The sequence below is a fragment of the Lampetra planeri genome, chromosome 34 (assembly GCF_965212315.1).
Source record: "Lampetra planeri chromosome 34, kcLamPlan1.2.h2, whole genome shotgun sequence".
Lineage (NCBI taxonomy): Eukaryota > Metazoa > Chordata > Hyperoartia > Petromyzontiformes > Petromyzontidae > Lampetra > Lampetra planeri.
In genome coordinates this window covers 2,806,425-2,831,505 of record NC_136140.1, presented here as the reverse complement: position 1 = coordinate 2,831,505, position 25,081 = coordinate 2,806,425, and the positions used below count along the sequence as shown (strand labels likewise).

Here is a 25,081-nt window from a genome sequence, read left to right as displayed (position 1 = left end):
GATGCAGCTGTCATTTGAATATCTGTAAGTATTCTCAGGACACATTAAAGGTCAGTTTTTTTTGTCAGTTGCATAATTATACACCAATCAAGACGATGCATTTATAAGCGATTCTCCCCTCAACCACAATTGTGAGATATTATAATTCACATATCCCAGTTGTTTGTACCTCAGAGGTGGCAACCCTATTCGCAATGTGCCGTGAATAATCAGGGCTATTTCCTGAAATGTCACCTATTACATGTTTTCCTGAAGGCCACTCAGTGTTATTGATGAATGTGTTTGAGTCTCTACATAGCGTGGGTGGTAAAGCCAGCGTTACATCTGGACACAGCTGTCTCCCCAGTGCTGATGTTCACATATCTTGCCAAGTACTCCAGGTACGTATTTTAAAGACAGAAATGCACACCCCCCACACCATCTCTCCCCCTATAGCCTTAACAGACTGTTGGGGCAAGTGCTTTTTTTAAGGCTGAGTCCACCGGTTCAAACATTCGCGACTGTTATTGGTCGTGAGCGGGAATCGAACTTGTCAGCAGCTTCTAAGCAACGCGCTCACCACTGCGCCACCGCTCCCCAATGTCTCGCTCTAACACACCGTTACTTTTTGATTCGGGACTTCTGAAAGGCTCTTATAATTTCGTTGACAAATGGACAAACGGAACGGAAGTATTTTTGTATGTATGTAATGTTTTTTTAAGAGAAGACAAGTTTTGAAAAACATTTTTCCCTCCCGAGCAAAGCCGGAAACTTCCTGCTAGTACTTTATACAAAGACGAGACAGACACACACGGGCGTATACCCTAGTACTTTATACAAAGACGAGACACGCACACACGGGCGTCCACGAGAGGTTGTGACCACGGCGAGTGAGCGTGCGTGAGTGAAATGAGGAAGTGAATCACCATCATCATTGTCATCATTGCAGTTGTGCCCTGCGCTCTTTAAACTTGCCCGGGCAGTCGTCGCGCGCTCCAATCACCGCTGAGTCGCCGCAGGTTTTACACAAGGTGGATGGTGGCGTGGCTAGGTGGAGGGGTGGTGTGTGTGGTGGGGGGGTGGGGTGTTGGTGGTTGGTGGTGTATGTGGGTGGTGGTGTATGTGGGTGGTGTCAGTGGTGGTGTGGGTGGGGGGTGATGGTGTTGTGGGAGGGGTGTGGGTGGAGTGGGTGGTGTGGGTGGGGGGGTTGGTGGTGTGGGTGGGGGGGTTGGTGGTGTGGGTGGGGGGTTGGTGGTGTGGGTGGGGGGGTTGGTGGTGTGGGTGGGGGGGTGGTGAAGTGTGTGTGGGGGGGTGGTGGTGTGTGTGGGGGGGGGTGGTGGTGGAGTGTGTTGGGTGGTGGTGTATGTGGGTGGTGTCAGTGGTGGTGTGGGTGGGGGGTGATGGTGTTGTGGGAGGGGTGTGGGTGGGGGGGTTGGTGGTGTGTGTGGGGGGGGTGGTGTGTGTGGGGGGGTGGTGGAGTGTGTTGGGTGGTGGTGGTGTGTGTGGGGGGTGACGTTTAAAGTCCCGTGAAACAACCAGACTCGTCTCTTTGCTCGCAGAGGCCGCGTCTGGCTGCGCACCATCCAAGCAGGAAGGGAACTCAACTTGCAGCGACCCCCCCCCCCATCATCGGCGAGTTCCTTTCCACGCGAGAGGCAGACAACTTGTTATCACGCCGGGCGGAAAGAAACTCAACAAAAGTTACTTTGACGCCGGTAAGATTCTCTTCAAGCCGAGTTTACTTTCGCACTATCACTACTACGACTAAGTCTTGGATGCCGCGTGAACGCTGATGTTTTGCCACTCCACTTGCAAGTATTTGCGACTGGGTTTTTATTTATTTTTTTGCTGCGTATTCTTTTCCGGCCTCGCTCGTTTGGAGGAGCCGCCGCGGTTATGGGACAGGCTACGTTCATTCCTCGTCGATGTCCATCGGTTGTGTTCTCAAGCCAACCCCAACATGAACGTGGATGGGGGGAGGGGCATTGAGTCAGTCGCACGCTGTTGTTTTCTTACGCTGCGCTGCCACTATACGCAACGTAAACGTGATCGCACGAACTGTAGAACTGCAGCAAAACGTCAAGGTCCCATTGCATGACATGGCAGCAACGTGTGCCAAACGGGAGGGCCTGTATTCACGATGGTATATACACTCACGATGGTATATACACTCACGATGGTATATACACTCACGATGGTATATACACTCACGATGGTATATACACTCACGATGGTATATACACTCACGATGGTATGCACAGCGGTACAGACGGATTCGCGGATTTATCGATACCCCGGCATTGTCTGGGCCAGCCTCGTCAAGTCTCTTGCTCCTTGCCTCTCGTTACACGGCGCTTTCATTAAGCGAGGCTTTGACAAGCCCTAATTGGGACTCCCCGCTGTTGGGAATGATGTTTGTGGCTCAGTTCTTCACTGTTCCAAATCGAATCTCTGCGCGCGGGGTCTGTACTGAATGTTGAATCGGCCCACGCTGGTTTTAACCCATTCACAGTCTGTTGAACGCCGTAAAGCGATAGAATCAGTCCGTGAAATATCGAATAATGAATTATGATAATGACAAGTAGATGTGTGTCATGCTCAAATAAAGGTACCCTGGGGTGTCACGGTGGCTAGGAGATGTGAACTCCCTCGTCTGGTATGCAGGAGGTCGTTGGTTCGATCCCGACCCTGACGTCTGTATATTTGGAGTTTGCGTGTCTCTCTCTCCCCGTGGTCGCGTGGATTTTTCTCCGGGTCCTCCGGTTTATCCCTCCACATTTAGAATCACGCCTTGATAGTGTTTGGCTGCTATACATGTCCACGTGATAAGCCACTTCGGTGAGCTATCATTGGTGATAGCCAGGTCACTTCTGAAAAATAACTATAGAGCTCGGTGGGCCTTACGTGGTACTACTCTTTGGTTCTTTCGGTAAAGTGACGTATAAAGAGAAAATATTAAATTAAATACTAGCATACGACGTTTCGATTGCAACACAAGCAATCATCATCAGGTATAAATGAAATAGAAACACAAATCTAGTATACTTAGAAATGTAATGTAATACAACAGAGAGTCGGATAACATAACAGTCAACACCCTACCTGGTTGATTACGTTCTTCCCGAGAATGCTTACGTGGTAAACCAAAAAAAAAGTTGAGTTTCATAGTTTACGGTAAACAGTACCGTACAATGAATTATGGATCAGGGATAGACATTTTAGCAGTTTCGATTCCATGCTCGATCCATACGAATGACCCCATGCTGTAACCAATCTTCGAACACTCCAGTAGGCAAACCAATACAAAGATCCCCCGTGTACCCTCAACAGGCATTTGGGGCAAGTGCTGTTAGCGAGCACCTATGAATGCCAGTTTGTTGCGGTTGCACCCGATTCAAGAGCCGAATGGCTCACAGGGCTATACCTAATAAATTAACTTTGAACTTTTGAACGGCACTCGAGGGGGTGGGTGGCCTGCACCACGCCCGACCGCCTATGTCTCCAGTGGTGATGTTTACACATCACACCAGGTACTAAGTTGAGGCTGAGTCGACCTAGGGGAGTCCCAGGACCGGTTAATTTATTCGTCACTGGTAATGGTGGCCGTGAGCGGGAATCAAACTCAGGTGGCCGGGTTCGTAGCGCAGCGCGCTAACCGCTACACCACCGCTCCCCATGCTGTAAACAAATACTCTCACACACTGCTTCAGGCTTGGACCACATGCAGCGATTTGGGAATCGACGCTAACCACGTGGCATCGCCTACCATTGGTTGCACGAGGATTACGCGTGTACTCTATACTCCCTCCATATGTAACCTCATGGGAAAATAGGGCTGCGTTCCTGGGTTTCGAAATTATCACCCCCTCTCTCGTTGTTTAACTAATTCTATAAAATTCCCACCCTTGTTATTGTGCTACTGCAGCGGTTCTTAACCTGGGGTGTGAGACGTGCCAGATTTGTTACGGAAGGTAAATCATCTAAACGCAAATTAAGCTTGGGCACGTAAATACAACTACTTTGTTTCATCAAACCCCCCTGTGTATTTGTTAACATGAAAAAAAAATTAACCCGTAAAAACAACGTTTTTCACTATAAATCCTTTATATGCGTGGCATCGGTTTTATTTAATTATTCATTTCTGTTTTTCTTGAGTAAGAGTTTCATTTTTATCACATTGGTATTTTAAATTAAATATGAAATTTTTTTTTTCCTAAAAGTTGAAAAAAAATTTCACGAAAATAAATTGTCACGCGCAACGAGTCTGTGTGCAAAATGTCAGCTCGATTGGATCACGGGAAGTGGGTTAAAAAACGACCGAAAGATTTGCACGGTCGTAAGCGCGCAAGCAAGCAAGCAAGTGAACTTAATATAAAGGATTTAAAAATACCGATTGAGAGCCGAAGGCGTGCAAGGTTGCAGTAAACATGAAGCACCACTGTACCACGTGATGCCGAGTCTCTCAATTCCGTGTGTGTGTGTGGACACTCTTTTTCAATTTCACCGCAACACAAACCACCCCCCTGTCTCCTTTCCTCTTCCCGAGGCCTGAATACTCGCAACCCAAAAGCTCGCCCCTATCACCGTCACTTGAACGTCAACGATTCACCATCGAGGATTCAACGAGTGGATGGACAGATGCATGCAACAATGTGTGGACATTTGCGTTGTATGTATGTTGAACTTCTTTCGCATCGTACGTAGACAATCGTGCTAATCGGAGGTGCAGGGGAAGGACAATGCACTAAACACAAAAAACACTTCGAAATAAATCAGTTTTCAGTGCAGTGCGTGTTGAGTGTTACATTACACTGTGTAACAAAGACATGTATTTTTGTTCCTGGGTAGTAAGTGTTATTTCCTAATTTGCATATGCCTCAAAGGTGCAGAAAATGGCTATTATTCCCCACAAACTTTGCTTTTGTGACCAGGACAGTGATATTTATAAATGTACCTATTTTCAATGAGAAAACGGGCGAATTTGTGTCGCTCGTTCACATAAAGTCCTGGTCACAAAAGCAAAGTTTGTGGGGAATAATAGCCATTTTCTATACTTTTGAGGCAATTCTATTTGTAGGGGTACAACTGCAAAACACGACTTCATAACTTGGGCAATTATGGAAGGCAAGACAGGGCAGGATCTAAACAATGAAATAAATAGTCGAGCGACAGCAGTTTGGAGTGCTTTTGTGAAAATGTATTATATAACTCGTCGCTTTAATTAAAGGCGCTGAACAGATGTGGCCGATATTACAGCAAGTGCTGCTGACAATCATAATTCAAACGAGAGTTATTCATGCATGGCCAGGTGTGACACCTGGATGGCGTGCGGCGCTTGTGTGTGCTACAAGCGACATGCAATTACTGCTTAAAATTTACTGATACTCAGAGGCAATACATTGCTTTAATACGTGTCATCTGAAATATGTTCAGTCCACATTCATCTAGATTAACCGGTCTCTAGAGGAATGGTGAGCATATATGTATCCTATTAAACATTCCTGCGGAGGGAGCTGGTAGGAACGTTGGGTTGCTCGGTCAATGGCCAGGGTCAACGGCGGCGTGGTGTATTCCGCAAATATGCCCGACCTGTGAGGGCGGGCACAAGCCGGCGTGAGTAGGTTAAACGTTGAGTTTTATAAGGGCACCACGGGGTGACCAGCCCCTCCCCTCCCCACCCAGCCCCACCCCTCCCACCCCCCACCCAGCCCCACCCTCCCCACCCAGCCCCTATCCACCCTCCCCACCCAGCCCCTATCCACCCTCCCCACCCAGCCCCTACCCACCCTCCCCACCCAGCCCCTACCCACCCTCCCCACCCAGCCCCTCCCTGCACGACGGACAGACGGACACAATAATCCCCTGTGGGCTGGTGTAACCAGGAGGTTCCTACCAGTAAGATACATGTATACAGCACATTCGACTGTTGCATACGGGATGCTTATGTTGTGTGTGTTTAATTATGGGGATACGGGAATTATTTTTATTAACGTTGTAATTTCTCACCTTTGGTCACTTGCACTGAAATCTGCGGACGGGGGATGTAAAGCGGTGAAACGACGAATGGGGGCGATTGATGCAACCACGCGGCCTCTTCCACTGATTTCTGCAGGTGCCAGATGTAACTGATGAATTTAATCAAGCTGGAATGTTTCCCGGAGTATAAATTGAATTGATTCTATCTCGCAAAAGAATTGTTTGGGGGCCAATGCGTGTGTCCATTGTGGCGCAAATGACATCTGCGAGAAATACTTATCATTCTGCTGTGAACTTAGCAGCCGCAGTTAATCAGGTCACCACCCACCGCGGCCTGGGTGCAGAGGAGGTAATATCGTGAGCCTAAATGGACACTGGAAGAATAGTGAAAGCTTAATTCACAGTACGATGACACCCATTCGAGTGAGCTCAAGGCTTTTTGGAATACAATTGCCGGATTATTACGCCGGTATTGAACATGGGATGTGACCTATCATTCCATTACATGGTACGGAACATGTAACAGCGTGCGCACATGTATTTCACGATCTGTTTATAAGTAAAATCGCATTCTCTTTTACATTAATATTGGTCGAGTGTGCTGGCATTGTATCTTCCCAAACATTGTCTCGATGGTTTGGGAAAACTCAATGTCAACAAAAAAAACCACTGCTGTCGTGTTGCACGCAAAATATATAAATCTCTTACAATTGTCAATTACACGCACACATTATACCACGTGCTTTCATGTAAAGAATATACAGTGAGCACAGTGGCCTGGTGGTAAGAGCAATGCGCTACGAACCAGAGGTCGCAACCGGGTATCCGATACCCGTACCCTACCCGATACCCGGCCGGGTACGGGTACCCGTTTGCGACCCTGGTGCGGCCGGGTACGGGTAGACCGTGAGTCACTGGTGAGTAACCGTTTGTCACTCATTTCCCAACGTCTTGTCTCTTCTCACAATTCAAGTTCCTAGAATCAACCCACCCGCGCCTGCAACATGGCTTCATCCCAGAGGTCGCAATCGGGTACCCGTACATGTACCCTACCCGATACCCGGCCGGGTACGGGTAGCCGGGTATCGGGTAGGGTACGGGTACAGGTACCCGTTTTCGACCCTGGTGCGGCCGGGTACGGGTACGAGTAAGGAATCAAAACCCGTTTGCGACCTCTGCTACGAACCCAATAACCAGTGACCTGAGTTCGATTCCTGGCCACGGCCAGTGTCCAGCAGCAAGTGGTATCTGAACTGGTCATGGCAAGTTGGTGATACTCGTGTGGAGAGGCCTGCATCCAGCACATGTACAAACCTGAGCTTTGCGTTCAATACAAGAACACAGATCTCCCCCTCGGAGCGTTTCTAAAGCACATCGACAGATGATTTTTTTTTTTGCCACCTCATTCGAATGTGGTGAACCCAGAAAGCATCACACACACATCGTCCAATGCGGCGGTGAGCGCACACAGCAACAACGCACACAAGCATGTTCCACGGCTCTACTCGCCGCCCCATTACGGATGGTGCTTTTGCATGCTGTTTTTAATTCAAAACGCACAGCAGATACACTCATGCGTCCATTACTTTACCTTGGGGGTATGATGTTGATGAAATATGGGGACACAATGTTACACTTAATGACACTGACACAAGCTCTCTCCCCATTAGCGGTGCACACTGGGGTCTTTGTCCGACAGAGTTTGGCGAACAATGCGTGTGGTTGACCTCTCGCATCTGCAGAATTCTGTTGAATGCATTGCAGTGACGTGGCGCAGCTTCTTCCACTCGGAGAGACGGCACTGCAAGGCATATTTTGTTTGTTTTTGTCCAGGGCTATGGATACATTTACACAACTAAACCTAATTGGGGCTGTGAGTGTCCTCGGGTCAGCGAATGTGTGTGTGATTTCATCAAATCGTATCTGTGAACTCTCCATGTACATATGAAGTGCCTCTACCTGCAGAGTAATCCATTTATAGATGCACCGCGAAAATAACATGGATATATTTATTTCGGGAACTACATTTGTGTTTCAAAGTCTCTACATGTTTCCCACCATTCTGAACACGTTCACTTTGATGTAACGGCTCTGTAAGATAAAAAGCCCACGCTTGCACTTTCTGCAGCCGCGTGTTCAAAAAATAAAAGAGGGAAGGGGTCACTCAGAAACCACTGGGGCATCTATAAATGGATCAACAAACATATCCAATGCTGGTTTTCAATTCCCAGCCATGCATGTTTGTGGCGAGTGGTATTTGTTTTGGTTTCATCATAATCGGCCGTGATTTTACCCATTGCTGTCCTCTGTTACCTCGAGGTATGCTCCACATTAAATGCGTACCTGGTGCATTCTGTTGCTATCAGGACTGGGGTGTGAACAGCAGGCTGGGTATGATGATGTCCACACCATCGATTTTGTACCAGCCATGTGATAATTTACCCATGTCTTGACATTTATTAGGGGTTGGTTATGATGCAAGTTATTCGATCAAAATTTTGCCGTCTCATTTGCATTGTTTTTACTTTGCAATGTATCTCAGTTCACCCTAAGTGTAAGATTGGAACACAATTTGTGTATAATTTTGCACGTATTGTAAATCATATATTCTAGTGTGCACAAATGTACGCGTGTATCAAGAGCATGAGCATCGATTTTAATCGATCGATACATCAACGTTTGTACCATGAATATTGTACCATGTTAGATCTTGTAGGGCACTTTTCCATGTACACTAATCTATTGGCCAGGGAGGGGAGCTGTCTTTATGCACCGGGGTGACAAAGGCACACGGGCTGGGTACTGGCAACACCACCCCTTCGGCTTGCCATGCCGGTCTTCATAGGTGCTCGCTAACACCACTTGGCTCAGCAGTCCATTCAGGATATACAGGGGATCTTTGTTTGTTTGTTTTATGTTCGAGTGTTTAAGCGCATATTTGCGTGTGTACTTGCGTGCACATGCATACTGCTGGGACTGCCATTATTTGTGAGCCAAGCCAGACAACCATAATCGCTCCCATATGCCGAGCCATGTGCGTTTGAAGTTGGGCTGCATGCGGTGGCATGTCAGATAAGCGGGCAGCCAGAAAAGAGGGGTGGGGGCTGGGGTCAGAGTTTGGCTTCATCCCATGCTGAGCATCCTTTAGAGGCATTTAAGAGGTTATGGCCTCCACATCCACTTTGCAAAGGAAATGTAATGCCGGGCGTGTTGCAGTGGCTTGTGTACATAGTGGTTTATCAAGAACCGATTACATGAGACACAGGCTGCTCCATTTGGGGGGCAGCAGGGGAACGGCCCGTGTAGTGCGATGTGTTAACTCATTGATAAATGTCGTTCATAGCAACAATACAGAAATGGAACTTGCTCAAGTAATTCAACACGCTGTGTTAACCATTACAAAGTGTTAATATTCGGTGGAAAATCTTAGGGGTGTCCTGTTCAAATGAGTTAGTGCTGGTAATTCCACATTCCTGTGGTGAGTGGGTCTGAGCCCATATGAGAACCACCGTTGAGCTCCCTGAATTATTGTATTTATACTCTTTGTTTTATTCGGTAAAGTCACGTAGGTAAAAAATTTAAATAAATTCAATCACGACGTTTTGGGCGCAACTCAAGCGTCCTTCTTCAGGTGGGGACAACTTAGCGAAAGCACACCGCTTAAGTGTGTTGAAACGTCGTGATTTAATTTATTTAAATTTTTTTACCTACGTGACTTTACCGAAAAAAAACAGAGTATGAATCCTTGCAGTCACGAAAACTTCAAATCTAGAATTATTGTATTTATCCTGCAGAGATGATCGGCTATATCGACACTCACATTTCTAAATGCGAGGTACGTGTACGAATGTACCACGTGACTCAATAAGTGATTCTAATTTTAAATGTTTGGATTGTTAAAACAAATCTATTACATTAAAACAATATAATTAATCTCTGGGTTTGAGAGCCATTGATACTGTAGATTTAATACAATTTTAATGTGTACTGAATTAAGTGTTACTTTGGAACTAGGCGTGGGAAAAAATGAAGCCGTATAAAGTTTCGAAATAAATGTGCAAGTAACGTTGTTTATAGAAGCACCTGCAGGCATGTTATCAAACTTAGATCGATGACATTCCTGGAAAACATCATCCATCCACGTGGCAATGCTTGAAGCCATGATTAGTTTCAAAAGTCATACATAATTAATGTGCACTTTTATGGAAAATTGATCATTAACTTGTCCGGTTTGAAATGCAGGACGTTTAATTTGTTTGGAGAGCCCATAGAATTACACAGAAAAGTGATTGCCTATTTCCTTAGACATATGGTCCTATCTCAGTTGAACAAAGGCAGGAAAGTACCTCTGGATGCCAGCTGTTTGGGATGCTCCGACAGCAGCAATGAATTAGATGCTAAAATTGCAAAGGTATGGCCCTGCAATACTCTGCTCAAATCACTACCGGCAGAAGAGCCCCCACTAGAGATAGCTCTAGAGAGCAGCTCTTGGGGGGGGAGGGGAGGGGGGATTTTGGCCTCCTCTGCCACGCTGGAGAGACGTTTTGGAAGAGGTCAGTGCCCAAACTTCATCCCATCACACGCAGCCTGCCGATCGACTCGCTGCGCTGTACAAATTTGTACGACTGGCTGGACACAGGACAATGAATACATTTGCGGCAATGTTTCAGCTGCCTTGGCAGGAGACAAAGCAGCGACCTATGCATTCCAAGTACAGCGCGCTAACCACTCTGGCGCGGCAGCATCCACGATGCGCGCCCGCAGACTAAATCAAATGCGGAACAGCCGCCTGGCAATGTGTACCATCGGAGCACCAACATCGGCGCCGAGGAGCAAGTCTGTCAACCGCAGCCGCTGAGCAGGTCTCACTTAGGGCTGCAGCCAGACTCTTTAATTGCATACCCATTAGTGCTTAACAATCCCTTCTGTGCCAGATGCAAGAAATTCAATTAACGCACCGCCAATGTTGCTTTCCCCTTAAATCTGGACAAAGACTCTGAGGTGCTCTGCTCGGCAGGTTCGTCGCAGTGCCGCTGGCCCCACGGGCAGCCAAGAAAGGGGACGCGCTCTGGGGGACGACTTAACACATGGACACGGTGATGACATGGGAGCACTGTAGTGTGAAGAGTGATTACAGCTTCACTGGACCAGAGTCGCTGGCATATTGTCACTAGCCATTCAAGCAGCAGTGGAAAGATGACGGCGAACGTGCTTTTATAACCGACTGACGACAGTGGATATAAGCATCTTCTTGGTTCTTTCGGTAAAGTCACGTAGAAGGGAAATAATAAAATAATAAAAATTCAACATAATAAAATACAATTCTCACGACGTTTCGGCCACAACGCAAGCAGCCGTCCTCAGATGAAGAACAGGTCTGTCGGAAAGACAGCGTCTTTGTCAAGGCGCTCTTCCTCCTCTAACCCAGCTTAAATATACGCTGCCAAGCCTGGTGGTGTTCATTCAGACGCTGTATTTCCGACAGACCTGTTCTTCACCTGAGGACGGCTGCTTGCGTTGTGGCCAAAACGTCGTGAGAATTATATTTTATTATGTTTTATTTTTATTATTATATTATTTCCCTTCTACGTGACTTTACCGAAAGAACCAAGAAGATGAATCCCTGCAGTCACGAAAGCTTTAAATCGAAATTTGGATATGAGCACTTTCTGCTCCGCCTCCCCCCCCCCCGTTCTCTCTGCCCCCTACGGCCGAGGCCTACTATATAACCTCGTGCCACGGCAGATCTCTCGCCTACTGAAGCAGTTTTTTATTGCTGTGATTGTCCCACCTGATGACGATTGCTTGTGTTGCGATCGAAACGTCGTGAACTATTATTTTTCTACCTACGTAACTTTGCCGAAAGAACCAAAGAGTATGTATATGTAATGTAGTAACTCGGCGGGAGACGACTTCACGGGTAGCACACTCTTTTATTGAACCAACTGTATTTACACGGGTGACCAACACCCACTTAGCTACACGGGTGACCAACACCCACTTAGCTACTCGGGCGACTAACGCCACTTAGCTACCCGGGCGACTAACGCCCACTTAGCTAACCAACACCCACTTAGCTACACGGGCGACTAACGCCACTTAGCTACCCGGGCGACTAACGCCCACTTAGCTACTCGACTATCTACCCGGGCGACTAACGCCCACTTAGCTACTCGACTATCTATTCGGGCGACTAACGCCCACTTAGCTACTCGACTATCTATTCGGGCGACTAACGCCCACTTAGCTACTCGACTATCTACTCGGGCGACTAACGCCCACTTAGCTACTCGACTATCTACTCGGGCGACTAACGCCCACTTAGCTACTCGACTATCTATTCGGGCGACTAACGCCCACTTAGCTACTCGACTATCTACTCGGGCGACTAACGCCCACTTAGCTACTCGACTATCTACTCGGGCGACTAACGCCACTTAGCTACTCGGGCGACTAACGCCACTTAGCTACCCGGGCGACTAACGCCCACTTAGCTACACGGGCGACTAACGCCACTTAGCTACCCGGGCGACTAACGCCCACTTAGCTACACGGGCGACTAACGCCACTTAGCTACCCGGGCGACTAACGCCCACTTAGCTACACGGGCGACTAACGCCCACTTAGCTACACGGGCGACTAACGCCCCGTAGCCTCTCGGAACACACCCAGCTGGGGTGTCCGTCTCGACCCTGGGTCCCACAGTCTCGACCCACATGGGCGTCGAACCTCGGGTCCCACGGTCTCGCCTTCGAGCCACACGGGCCCTACCCCTTCCACTCCGTCTCTGATCTCTAACTGGCTAACTGCCCCGAGTGCTCTTGCGCGTAACCCTTTATACCCCTCCTGCGGACGTCGCTGAGAGCCCCTCCCCTTCGACCAATCACCCGGCGCTGGCTACGATCCTCTTTTCCCCATCTCGTGTCAGCGCGCCTCAACACCCACGCCGCGCCGCCCGTCATCCCTCACTCCCGGCGCGCGCGTCCATACCACGCCCACATCGCGTGCCTAACCCCGCACCCCGTGCCGCCACGTGATCCATCACTGTCACAGTCGGCGCACGTCAACACCACCACTACATATATAACTTGTTGATTTCTGAACAATGCTGTATTACACAATACCATACTGTACTGAGTAACATTGCACGTCTATGGTATTCAAATCAAAGTTCATAGAGTGTCCTCGCGCTCCTGCTATTAAGGTTTACTTCTGAGCTCTATAGGGGGCCTTGAGCCAGTCATGGACACTCGACATTTCCATGACGGGCACCAGTCTCCTTCTTGAACACATCTCCTTTGGCTTGCACAGTTTTTGATATTCTGGGTCAGCGTCCTTCATTGCAAGGCCCCTGCAGGGCCCACTAGCGCGGCCCCTGACGTGCGCCCCCCGACAATACACAACGTGTGAACTCCACCCCCCCCCCCCCCCCCATCATCGTCGTGCTCTCAAACCCCAATGGTTTCAAATATGTGGTGGCCCCTACACTTGCGATGTCTTAACGGCGAAAGTTGCCCCCCCCCCCCCCTCTGAAAACGCATGAAGAAGACCGCTCTAAACGTCACTTACAAGAGATATCCAAAAGCTTTTGTGACTGCAAGGATTCATATTCTTAGGTTGTTTCGGTAAAGTCACGTAGGTAAAAAATTAAAATTAATAAAAGTAAAATAAAAATAAAATAAAAATCATGTGAGATACAGCTATTGTGCTGTGACGGTTCCACCTGAAGACGGAAGCTTGTGTTGCCTCCGAAACGTCGTGATTTTTATTTTATTTGTATTTTACTTTTATTAATTGAAATTTTTTTACCTACGTGACTTTACCGAAAAAACCTAAGAATATAAACCCATGACTGACATGGAGGCCCGTCATCCAGCAGTGGATTGAGAAAAGGGGCCGTAAGTTTTTGTTATTAATATTGATATTAAATGTTTTACGTCTGTGTTTTTGGAGATGCAAGGCAAGGAATCGCAAATCAGTTACTCTTCAGAGTAGGTACTCTTTTTAGCTGCTGTCAAAGGGACCATAAAAGTGACACTGGCTATAAATGACGCACAAATGTAAGGCAAGCTGTGACCACAATGGCTTGCCAGCTTGTATAAGCCACTGGTATACAAATGTCAATGCACAGCACAGCAAAGATATCAGTAACATCATCAGTGTTCAAAATACACTCTTGCGCATTGCAGATATCCATATATCAACGTATTTAGTGCTTAATTTGGGCCAGAATGCCCCCATGTTATTTCCCCATATTTTTGTCCTTGTCATACTTTCGTTGTTGTTATTATGCGAATATAGGATGAATACTGGGAACAATAATGTAGGCTTGTTGTGGATAGGCGTATCGTGTACTCTCGAGGTGGTAGTAGTAGTGTCTTACACCAACAATCCCTACTACAAGCCAGCCTAACAACATTGTGGAAATTATCGTGTGATAAAATTAGTACGTCAACGTATTCAATTAACGAGTTCGATTGCAGTGGCCAATGTTGCCATTCTTTTACATCCTTAATGTTACAAGTTGCACTAATGTGTTGGTATTGATGCATTGTGGAGTTAAAAAAAAAACAATTGTTCTGTATCGAGTAACATGTAAGCATTGGCACACCGAGATGAATTCCGGTTTACATATAGAGATATTTGGTTCAGTTATTTTATCATGGAATAACTGTATCATACTCGCGTGAAAAACAAAGTAACAATAACTTTGAAACGCCTCCACTGACTAAACCGTCTGGATAAACCCATAACAATGATCCGATTGTTTATCTCCTGACTACATTTTCAAGGGTGATGGGATGTGTAAGAAACGTGGAAAGGAGGCCAATTCTATGCTTTTATTTTAAACGCTTCAAACCTTGCACACTCATTACATTTCAGTGCCATCAAACACCATCACTGAAACCCCAACATAGGGCCAGCTCTCACCATCACATCACATGTTCTAGTACACTGGTCAACAAAAAAACATTTTTTTCTGGCCTGGACTTTTGCAGCTGTTTTAGACTAATTTAAGGATGCTGCTTCCAAATCTGATCTCAGATTTGCTCTATCATATCTCATTTTATGCTATCGGCATACCCCATTTTAATTAATTTTACCCGAAATTAACTCTGTCACTTATGATTGCAAGTTGTTGCGAGTCAGTGACTGCTTTAGTGTTAAAATATGGTGCTGTATTTTTAGGATAGTGTTTATATTATCATTTCATGTAGATATCCACATTTATTTCATATTTTTCTTCTGCAGTTTTTATTGAAAAAGCAATATTTGATATCTCAAAAACCTTATGTGATAGATAAAAACTGATGCCAGATTTGGAATCAGCACCCCAAAATTACTTTAAAACCGTTGGAATACCTTATGCCACAAAAAGTGTGTTGACCAGTGTTATAGTAGCGAACGACAAGGCTTGAACGGTAGCACAGGAGCTAGAGAACTTTCTTAATTTTGGAGCTTTCGTGACTGCAGGAATTATTCTTTGGTTCTTTCGGTTAAGTCACGTCTAAAGATAGAACTTTGTTTTAAGCGCTGGTGGCCCGAGTTCAATTCCTGACCAAGGATCAACACGAGTGATATCGGAACCGGTCCTGGATGACTCTTTCGGCAAAGCGCACTGACAAGCGTGGTGAAGTATGGTCAAACAACCCTAATGACTGACACGTCATGGGAAGGCAATTAATCCAGCAATGGAATGGACAAAGGACCGTACGTTAATATCGCGTGAACAATTTTCACTAAAAAATAAATACTTTCCTCACCTCTTGAACTGTCAAAATAATGAGAGAGTTTCCAGAAGGTCATTTCGGACTCAATGTCGAGATTGTGCCTTGCTCTTTGCGAGAGTCAGAGCCGCCTCAACAGCCAGTGGTGCCCTGTGTGGACAGGGAGGAACGGGGCTTTGAAGAGCGATTGAGAAACACGTGTAAAGGGACACAGACCTCGACAGAATATTTGCGGTAATAAGTGAGGCTCCTGTAATTGTGCATTTTGCACGTGCGTGGTGGAACAACGCTGATCACAATTGCTTTAGTCATTTGACTTAAAGCATTTCCAGTGTTTGAAGTGCACGTTTAAATTACTGTACAGCATGCTTGATCACATCTCCTCGTCCCACGAGTTTTGCGTTGAAACACTCGGACAAAAAAAAAAGCCGTTTTGCCACGTAGCAAATATTAAACACATGTCAAGATGGAGTTTTTCATGGCACAGAATGTGCTTTCTTTTTTTTGTTCTTTCTACATTTCTTGAATATTCTGAGCTGTAACTTGAACAAATTGTTTTCAATCGACCGGAACAGCACACTTGACTAGAGTCAAGGTGAATTGATTGGAGATGCAAATCAAATACCAAATGGCACGTAGCCACAGTCAAATGATTTATTTGTCTCGATTATATCTGGACTATTCTTTTTTTCTCCATACACTGAGTGTCTTCATATTTTCTGATAAGAAAGCTCAGCTTAATTTTGCAGGTGCTTGCCAAGGGCATGAACCTCATGGTGTGGTTATGCCAAGTTTACAAGATGCTCAAGCCAATAAAGTTGCAATTATGTAGCCAGCTGCATAAAACACCTTGCTTGTTTTTCAAATCGTTTGTAAAAGAAAATGAGGCTACAATTGGCACCCGCATCAATTTCAGTATCATCCTCGGTTAGATTCCCTCGCCTCCCTCCGCTCCCCTCCACTGGCTTCCCATCGCCATCGTGCCTCCATTCTGGGTCGTCCATCCTATCTCTCTCCGCTCCTGTCACCCTTCACTACAGCTCACGGTGAAATTCTACACACAGCAGCGTGACTCACAACCTCCTCCCTATACCAAGGACCGTCGCTGCCGGGCGTTATTCCTCTGTGGCAGCCACCGTAACTCTCCCCGCTCCTGTCACCCCCCCCCCCGCACTACAGCTCACGTTAGAACTCTCCGCAGCAGCGTAACTCGCAACCTCCCCCTCCTGCTCTTCCCTCCACCAAGTACCAGGAGCTTCACTGCCTGGGCATCGTTTCTCCGTGACAGCTCCCACCGTCTGGAACGCCATCCCGTTTCAGATCCACAGCAGAATTCAATCTGCCCCGACTTTTAAGAGACGCATAAAGGCCCCACGTCTCTCGCCTTGGCTTTGGAGCGACACTCAGCTGGGCTTCACACCTCCGCAAAAAAAAAAAATGTGTGCGCGTCATAAATCTCATTATTCTTAAGGGTGAGAAAAACTCAGCTCAGCTATTTTTTTGCATGTCCACTGAGCTCGATGTGAATGGTTGTGACATACGTCCTATAAAAATACAATTCCTGGCCATGCCTAAAATCGGTGAAGAGTAAAATCCGAACTGGTCCTGGGCTGATCCTTCACCAAGCCATGCTGACCAGTGTGGTAAAGTATGGTTAAACAAGCCCCATGATCAACACGGCATGAGGACACCTGATTTCAGATGTAGATTTACAATTATTATTAGTGTATTCTTTTTATTTATAAACATTCAAGCTGCTGCTTTAGTAAACGCATCAAATAATAGGATAAATGAAAATAGTAAGTATTTCAAACCGCCACTGAGATGAAAGGAAGATCAAAGCATTTCAGTTGACTGGCTTCATGCCAGAATAATCTCCAACAATGTTCCGCAGTGTACAGATTTGTGTTATGTAAAAACATTGTCGATGTTAAAATGGTTTCACCGCAGGTGCGACACCAGAGAGTGGTCTACAATCTCCTTGAGGTGCGCACTCGGCATACAACCTTGTAGTGGCGAGACATAACGACACATCACACAGAAGGCAAAGCGGTTATATTAAATATGTATGTAGTTGAGCACATCATTTGTGAACCTCATCGGGTGACACGGTTGTTTCATTGCTCAGAGCGCAGTGGTCAGAGCGCGTGTGATACAAATCGGTGGGTTGCAAGATCAGATCGTGGTCAAAGGGTTGACTCCAGCCTTTCGGTTCTCGACGGTTGATAAAACGAGCTCCAGGTCCACTGAGATTGTGCTTTGATATGATTCGCATCCGCTGTAGGAACGCGGAATTTCCACCATCGGCTCAATGCTATAAACGTTAGATGACTTAATCTCCATGCCCATTTTAGTGGGAAACACATATGACTTTTTGGCATCACAGTATTTGTGTTTCGATCATGCAGACAACCGATTTAAAACCATCGTTTGTTGCAAGCCGCTGACGATCAATGCATTTATCTGCAGGCTTCATCATGAATGCACAACTCCTCTTCCTATTCAAGTCACTCTTCTGGCTGCTCGTGTTCCTGGGGAGACCAACTACACAGCAGCAGCAGCACCAGCGGCAGCAGCACGGGGTGAAACTGGGCTCCATCCTCAAAGACAAGGCCTTCACAACGGTGTGGAACGCCCCCACAGAGTTGTGCAGCAAGCGCTACAACATCAGCCTGGACCTCAACGTCTTCGACATCGTCATCAACCCCAACGAGTGCTTCTGCGGAGACAACATGACCATCTTCTACCACACGCAGCTGGGTTACTACCCGTACATCGACGAGCACGGGGCACTGAAAAACGGCGGCGTTCCGCAGAGCGGTGACCTCGCGGGGCACCTGGGCAAAGCACGGGAGGACATCCGCGCGAAAATAAAAGGCAAGGATTTTGAGGGCCTGGCTGTCATCGACTGGGAAGAGTGGAGGCCCCAGTGGAGCAGAAACTGGGGCAAGAAGGACGAGTACAGGAAGGAGTCCAAGACAAAGGTGAAGCACGCTCATCCGAGCTGGCCCGAAGACCTCGTGGCCAAAGAGGCGCAGAAGGAGTTTGATAAGTCCGCGCGGGATTTCATGGAGCAAACGGCGCGGGTGGGGCAGAGCGAAAGGCCGGGCGGTCTCTGGGGCTACTACCTCTTCCCGGACTGCTACAACTACGACTACAACAAGACGGGGCCCGAGTACACGGGCCAGTGTCCAGACGTGGAGCGTGTGCGGAACGACCAGTTGCTCTGGCTTTGGAACAGCAGCACGGCCCTCTACCCGTCCATCTACCTGGAGAGGCCGCTCAAGTCCACGAAGTACGTGCGCAAGTTCGTTCACCACCGCGTGAAGGAGGCCATGCGAGTGGCCAGCATGCCCAAGCCCGGTTCCATCATTCCCGTCCTGGTATACGCACGGATTGTCTACACCTACACCCTCGACTTCCTCTCGCAGGTGTGTGGGCCGACTCGCCCCTGACGTGCAGCCCCCGACAATACACAAAGAGTGAAAACACCCCGTCATCAGCGTGCCGTCAAACCAGAGGTCGCAAACGGGTTTTGATTCCTTACCCGTATCCGGCCGCACCAGGGTCGCAAATGGGTACCCGTACCCGGCCAGGTACGGGTTCCCGTTCCCTACCCGTACACTACCCGAAATGAGTGACAAACGGTTACTCACCAGTGACTCACGGCCTACCCGTACCCGTACCCGGCCGCACCAGGGTCACAAACGGCAACCCGTACCCGTACCCGGCCGGGTACGGGTAGCCGGGTATCGGGTAGGGTACGGGTATCGGGTACCCGGTTGCGACCTCTGCGTCAAACCCCAATGGATAAGAATGTGTGGTGGCCCTCACACTGATGATGTCATATCGGCAAAAGTGCCCCCCCCCACCCCCCCCCCCTCTGAAACCCTCTGAAAATGAGTGCAGAATACTGAGCTAGACACTCGCGGCCTAGTAGATACTCCGCTAGGGCTGGCATGAGAATGCTGCCGCTGATGTATGCATGTTGAGCTTCTTCTGCACCGTACGTAGCCAACAAATTAAACACAAAAAAGCAGTTCTAAAAAAATGGGCGTGGAGATGAGTTGAGTTTGAAAGTAGGTTTTTGCAGCATGCTGGGCAATGTTCCCCAAGGACACTGTACTCGTTCTTACCAATATTGACGTTTTTTTTTGTCTTTTGTTTTCGCTGCTGCTGCTTTTGCTGTGCTCGCACACAATGGAATCTCCCGCGTAAATATAGCCGGGGAACTCGCTAAACGGGAGCAATCCATGTAACGGATCAAATTAACCCCACCTCAAAGTAATTCCAAAGTCAGTTAAAATTGTACCTCGTATTTAACTTGGCACCGAGCATCACAATGCATGGGTGGGGAGTTTGTAAGTAATTGTCTGTATCTTAATGTAAAACTTTATCCTAAAATACAATGCATTGCAAAGGTTTCACTGCAGGGCTTGGCTGAGTAATTGCATTACTGCCAGTGTTCTATCATTACAGAATACAGAGCGATCTGCACTAGAATAAGCTCCATTAAATTATAACAGTGATGAGATTCACCAGGGTGAACAACTGAACGATGCACGCCATTTCCTTCAGTGCGGGGAATATTCTCGCCCGCGGAACAATTTTACGACATCAGCTCGGCCAATTGGCCGCACGGAAAGAAATGCGGAATGAGATTTCCACTCTCGTGGGCTGCTGGAACTGGGCTGTGGAAGCACGACTTCCGCAAATAGTCGCGAGGTAAATCACCATTCACCAGTGCAGCTGAGGGCAGGTTTGCGTCATATGCACTGATAAGCTGAGCAACGTCACGAGGAATCTAGCTGCTCAGATCTGGGCTCTACCCTCAGAGTCTGCGTCGCTGAAGGTGAAATGTAAACCGCTGTTACGTATTTTGCTCTGCCACTTTTCAGAAATGTGCATGGGAAGTGTAGGAGCGCATGCTGCTTGCAACCTTCTGCACCCACTCAACCTCATGCACCCACTCAACCTCATGCACCCACTCAACCTCCTGCACCCACTCAACCTCCTCCATCCACTCAACCTCCTGCACCCACTCAACCTCCTGCACCCACTCAACCTCCTGCACCCACTCAACCTCCTGCACCCACTCAACCTCCTGCACCCACTCAACCTCATGCACCCACTCAACCTCCTGCACCCACTCAACCTCCTGCACCCACTCAACCTCCTGCACCCACTCAATCTGCTGCACCCACTCAATCTGCTGCACCCACTCAATCTGCTGCACCCACTCAACCTGCTGCACCCACTCAACCTCCTCCATCCACTCAACCTCCTGCACCCACTCAACCTCCTGCACCCACTCAACCTCCTGCACCCACTCAACCTCCTGCACCCACTCAACCTCCTGCACCCACTCAACCTCATGCACCCACTCAACCTCCTGCACCCACTCAACCTCCTGCACCCACTCAACCTGCTGCACCCACTCAACCTCCTGCACCCACTCAACCTCCTGCACCCACTCAACCTCCTGCACCCACTCAACCTCATGCACCCACTCAACCTCCTGCACCCACTCAACCTCCTGCACCCACTCAACCTCCTCCATCCACTCAACCTGCTGCACCCACTCAACCTCCTGCACCCACTCAACCTCATGCACCCACTCAACCTCCTGCACCCACTCAACCTCCTGCACCCACTCAACCTGCTGCACCCACTCAACCTCCTGCACCCACTCAACCCCCTGCACACCACTCATCCTCCCGCACCATCTCATCATAATGCACCATGCTTGTTCTTCCAGATGTTTGTGCAACTTCCCTAGAGCTTTCACGACAAGCAATGAATGGGTCCTAGGTATGTGTAGAAACCAAAAGAAAAACGAAATATCATTCTGCTTGGATCGCTGCCACGATGCTGTGTGCCGGATTAGTCCCCACGGTGTCGTTTGAGGGCTGCCCATCGCAAATTCCTCGTGCGCAAATGGCAGCGGGAGGTAACGATGGCTCGACTGCCACGATTGGTCCAAACAATGACTCCTTGTTGCGGTGCAGTCCAGCCTTCTGCTGTCGAAATTAAAAACGCCACAGTCTTGGCATCATTAAGCCCGTCGTCGGTCATCGCGAAGGATGTTCGAGGAATGGGCGCAAGAATTGGGAGTGTCTTTTTGATGTGCCAGAACACGCTTGGCTTCCCGTTACGTATTGTTGCTGTCGCAGGCAGCCCTTTGCGTGTGTGAATGGTGCTAAGGCGCAGCCCTGCAATTGCTTGTCAATAACCACTCCTTGCAGAAGGCCCTTCAACTCCAGAATCACCCCTCTGGAGGGTATTTGGCCTCCTTCAATGCCGCCCAAATGCCTGCGAAGAGGGTGAGATTATCAACGCCTCACCCCAGCGACGAACTTTCCCCCACCCACTGATACTGCTGAGTGGACGGAAGTTGGGGGGGGGGGGGGATTTGAGGAACGTGCGCCACTGTCTCAGCAGCAGCACCAGGAAATCAACTCCGTGCAGCCTCCAGATTACAAGTGCAGCGTGCAAAACCATCACACCATCGCAGCATTAGCATACACGTTGCTTGCACACTGCGCGTTTTGTGTCATCGGTGTTACTCCGCCATGATATTCTCCAGGAGACGTGAATTGCCGCACAGCCCCCCATTTGATTGCGCACTTTAACCCTGCATCATTGTCATTCCGCAGGTGGATTTAATGCACACCGTTGGAGAGACTGTTTCTCAGGGAGCATCTGGGATCATTCTCTGGGGAGACCACCTCTATGCCAAGTCTGCGGTAAGGAAGAGCGACTTCACGTGGCCGTGTCTAATGAGCCATGCAGAGCCCCGGGTGCACGTGACTCTCGGAGCATTCAATTAGGAGTTTGGCAACAAATCTGATGGCCTCGCTAACATTTGCTATGGTTTGCAATCCATTTGTCAATTTACATTTTAACCTCTTGACATTATTTCGGGGCACGACAAGTACTGGTTATGCAAGTAAAGTGTGATCGACCTCGGCAACATGTTTCGGTTGACAAGATTTAATTTGTTAGTGCTGGAAGGGGAGTTTTAAAATGCATCTAAAGTTGTGTCCTGTCAATCGATGATAATTTTTTAACGCGTAGGATTTATTTTGTATCTTCCACAACGCAATACCAAGTACCAACAACAGCAACGAACCTATGCGGTCGCTGTTTTATCACTTTGCTTGTTTGCTGTGTAGAGATAAGAGCAGCCGTGCAAAGGAAGGAGCTAGGAATTCTGGGAAATCGTGTACATTTTTTTATGTCTCAATTTAGGCTCCTAGATGGCCCTTTTCTAGATTCATTTTTGAAAAATGTGTTAATTATCTACACGTCCCTGCTGGCTGTACTCCAGTAGACGCTTTCTTTTTTTATTCTTCTCCCGTGCCAAATTGACCAATCATCCTCTTATCGCTGCTCCTCTCAGCTACCTTTACATTGGATTATCCCATTATTAGCTGTCACGACCAGGCATCTTTAGAGGTCAGAGCACGAAGCTGGCATCGCTGATTTCATATCTGGTCACCAATGACTGCGCAAAAAATCCCATCACATTTTATTCTCCACTTAGTTTTGGCTAAATTCCAACTGAGAATTACATTTTGGTTTGACTGTCGTGCGATGAACATTACTCTCATATGCAGAGGGAGCAGACAATCACTTTGCTCTACTGTGTTGTTCAGAAACCATTTGAAGGAATCTCAGAGATAGTTTTGTGATAGCTATTTCCATGGGCCATTTTCTAACAATATTGGCCAATTTATTTGGTGATACTGCGCAATTGTGCACAAGTGCAAGCAACAAAAACACTTTCGCAAATAGCACTGGCTTATTTGCTGCCTGTCTGGCTGTCTGCGTGGCTGCCTAGCTGCGTGTCACCGGCAACGGTCAGGCATTGCAAGCAGCAGTTACAGGAATGTCCTGCCGTCACTTGTCCCGTTATTTAACTTAACTTCGATTCTCAACCCGGGGTGCCTTTCTCCGTGGAGTTGTTTGTTCCCCCCCTCCCCCCCCCCCCTTGTTCTGCATTTGGTTTCTTCCAGGCCCTTCAGTTTCCTCCTGTAGCCAAAAAAAGGTATTCATTATTTTCATTCTTTCGCTAGCTGCGGACTCGAATAGGTGCTCACCTCTCTCATTTCTCGCTCCAGCGCCACGTTTGGCAATCATCCTTTCATCTCAGTATCATTTGCCTAGTGTTGCCTTGAAGCCATCCAGTGCGATGTAATACAGTAACGTGCTCTCTGAGAGATCCGAATGAACTCTTTGTCTCGTGAAATGACGCCAATAGCACAATTTGGATAAAATTGTGGGCGAAAAAAAGAGAGAGAGAGAAAAAATAACGTGGCTAATTATGGTGAACCCAAAAATTCTGAAAATTGTAAATTGCCTTCCCTCACATCCAATTTGTGGGAAAATATGCATATATGGTATCCAGTTCTCATCATTATTATCACCATGACAAGGCTCATATCAAACATCACTTCAGAACCGGCGGCTAAATCATTGCATAGTTCAACCCACAGTATGTTAAGACTATGAATGCATTGTTCAGATGAGTACTCGAAGCGGTCAGAGGTTACTGTGAAGAAAATAAACAGCTTGACAGCATTGTATTTGTAGCTTCATGTTGGATACTCTTTATAGAGGTTTTAAAATTACCAAGCAATTCAAGTGTATGAATGTTGGGCAATTAATATGCAGTGTGTGATGCTCTGATAATGAATGGGTTGATGGTTTTCTCTCCAATCCCCACTTACTCTCAGCCTCAAAGGAAAATTCAGCTGCAACAGCCGAATGGTTTCTCTGCATTGTTATACTTTCTAATTAACCAAGAGTAATTATGAAAATCTAATTAGTGTTTGCTACGTGGGGGTGGAGAAAAATGGCGAAATATGCAGAGGAATTTTTTTAAAATCTTGATTATTATTTTTCATGAAATTAAACTGTGGGCAGTTTTCCGAAAATACCTCTTTGAAAAACCTTGGCACTGACCTTGAAACAAAAAGGAAATACCTTTTAAAAAATCTCTGAAAGTGTGCCCTTCCATTATGTAATCGCTTCATGCGTAATACTGTACGTATGCAAATGCATGATGGAGTTTAATGTTTCTTGTTCTAAATATTTTACTGCATATATATCTCACTGTCTCGAATACGCAATATATGCCACATCAATTGTATTATTTCCCATATTTGAAAACCATTGTTCGAGGGATGAAGTTTGTCACGTACCTTTTCATCCCAACATAAGAAATATTCCCAGAGACTTGCTTGTCTACTCATTTGCCAACTGGATTCACCACCAGGCGCTTGAATGATGAAGGGAGATGCATGTGTTGTAATCACCTTCGATGGAAATTGAACCCCACATTTGTATTACATGATGGCTTATGTAGACGCAGAGCAACAACTTTAATTTCACAT

The 25,081-nt window shown here is 47.3% G+C and overlaps 1 protein-coding gene across 1 annotated transcript in view; it reads left to right on the top strand.

The window, feature by feature from the left end:
• The first annotated feature begins 908 nt into the window (after positions 1 to 908).
• LOC144730025 (hyaluronidase-1-like) overlaps positions 909 to 25,081 on the top strand; it is a 36,420-nt gene continuing 12,247 nt past the window's right edge. Inside the window, exons 1-4 of the mRNA XM_078610490.1 lie at positions 909 to 1,010; positions 1,539 to 1,694; positions 18,153 to 19,114; positions 22,340 to 22,429. Of these exons, the coding sequence (XP_078466616.1) occupies positions 18,161 to 19,114; positions 22,340 to 22,429 (1,044 nt within the window). The 5' untranslated portion in view covers positions 909 to 1,010; positions 1,539 to 1,694; positions 18,153 to 18,160. The remainder of the gene's footprint in view (positions 1,011 to 1,538; positions 1,695 to 18,152; positions 19,115 to 22,339; positions 22,430 to 25,081) is intronic.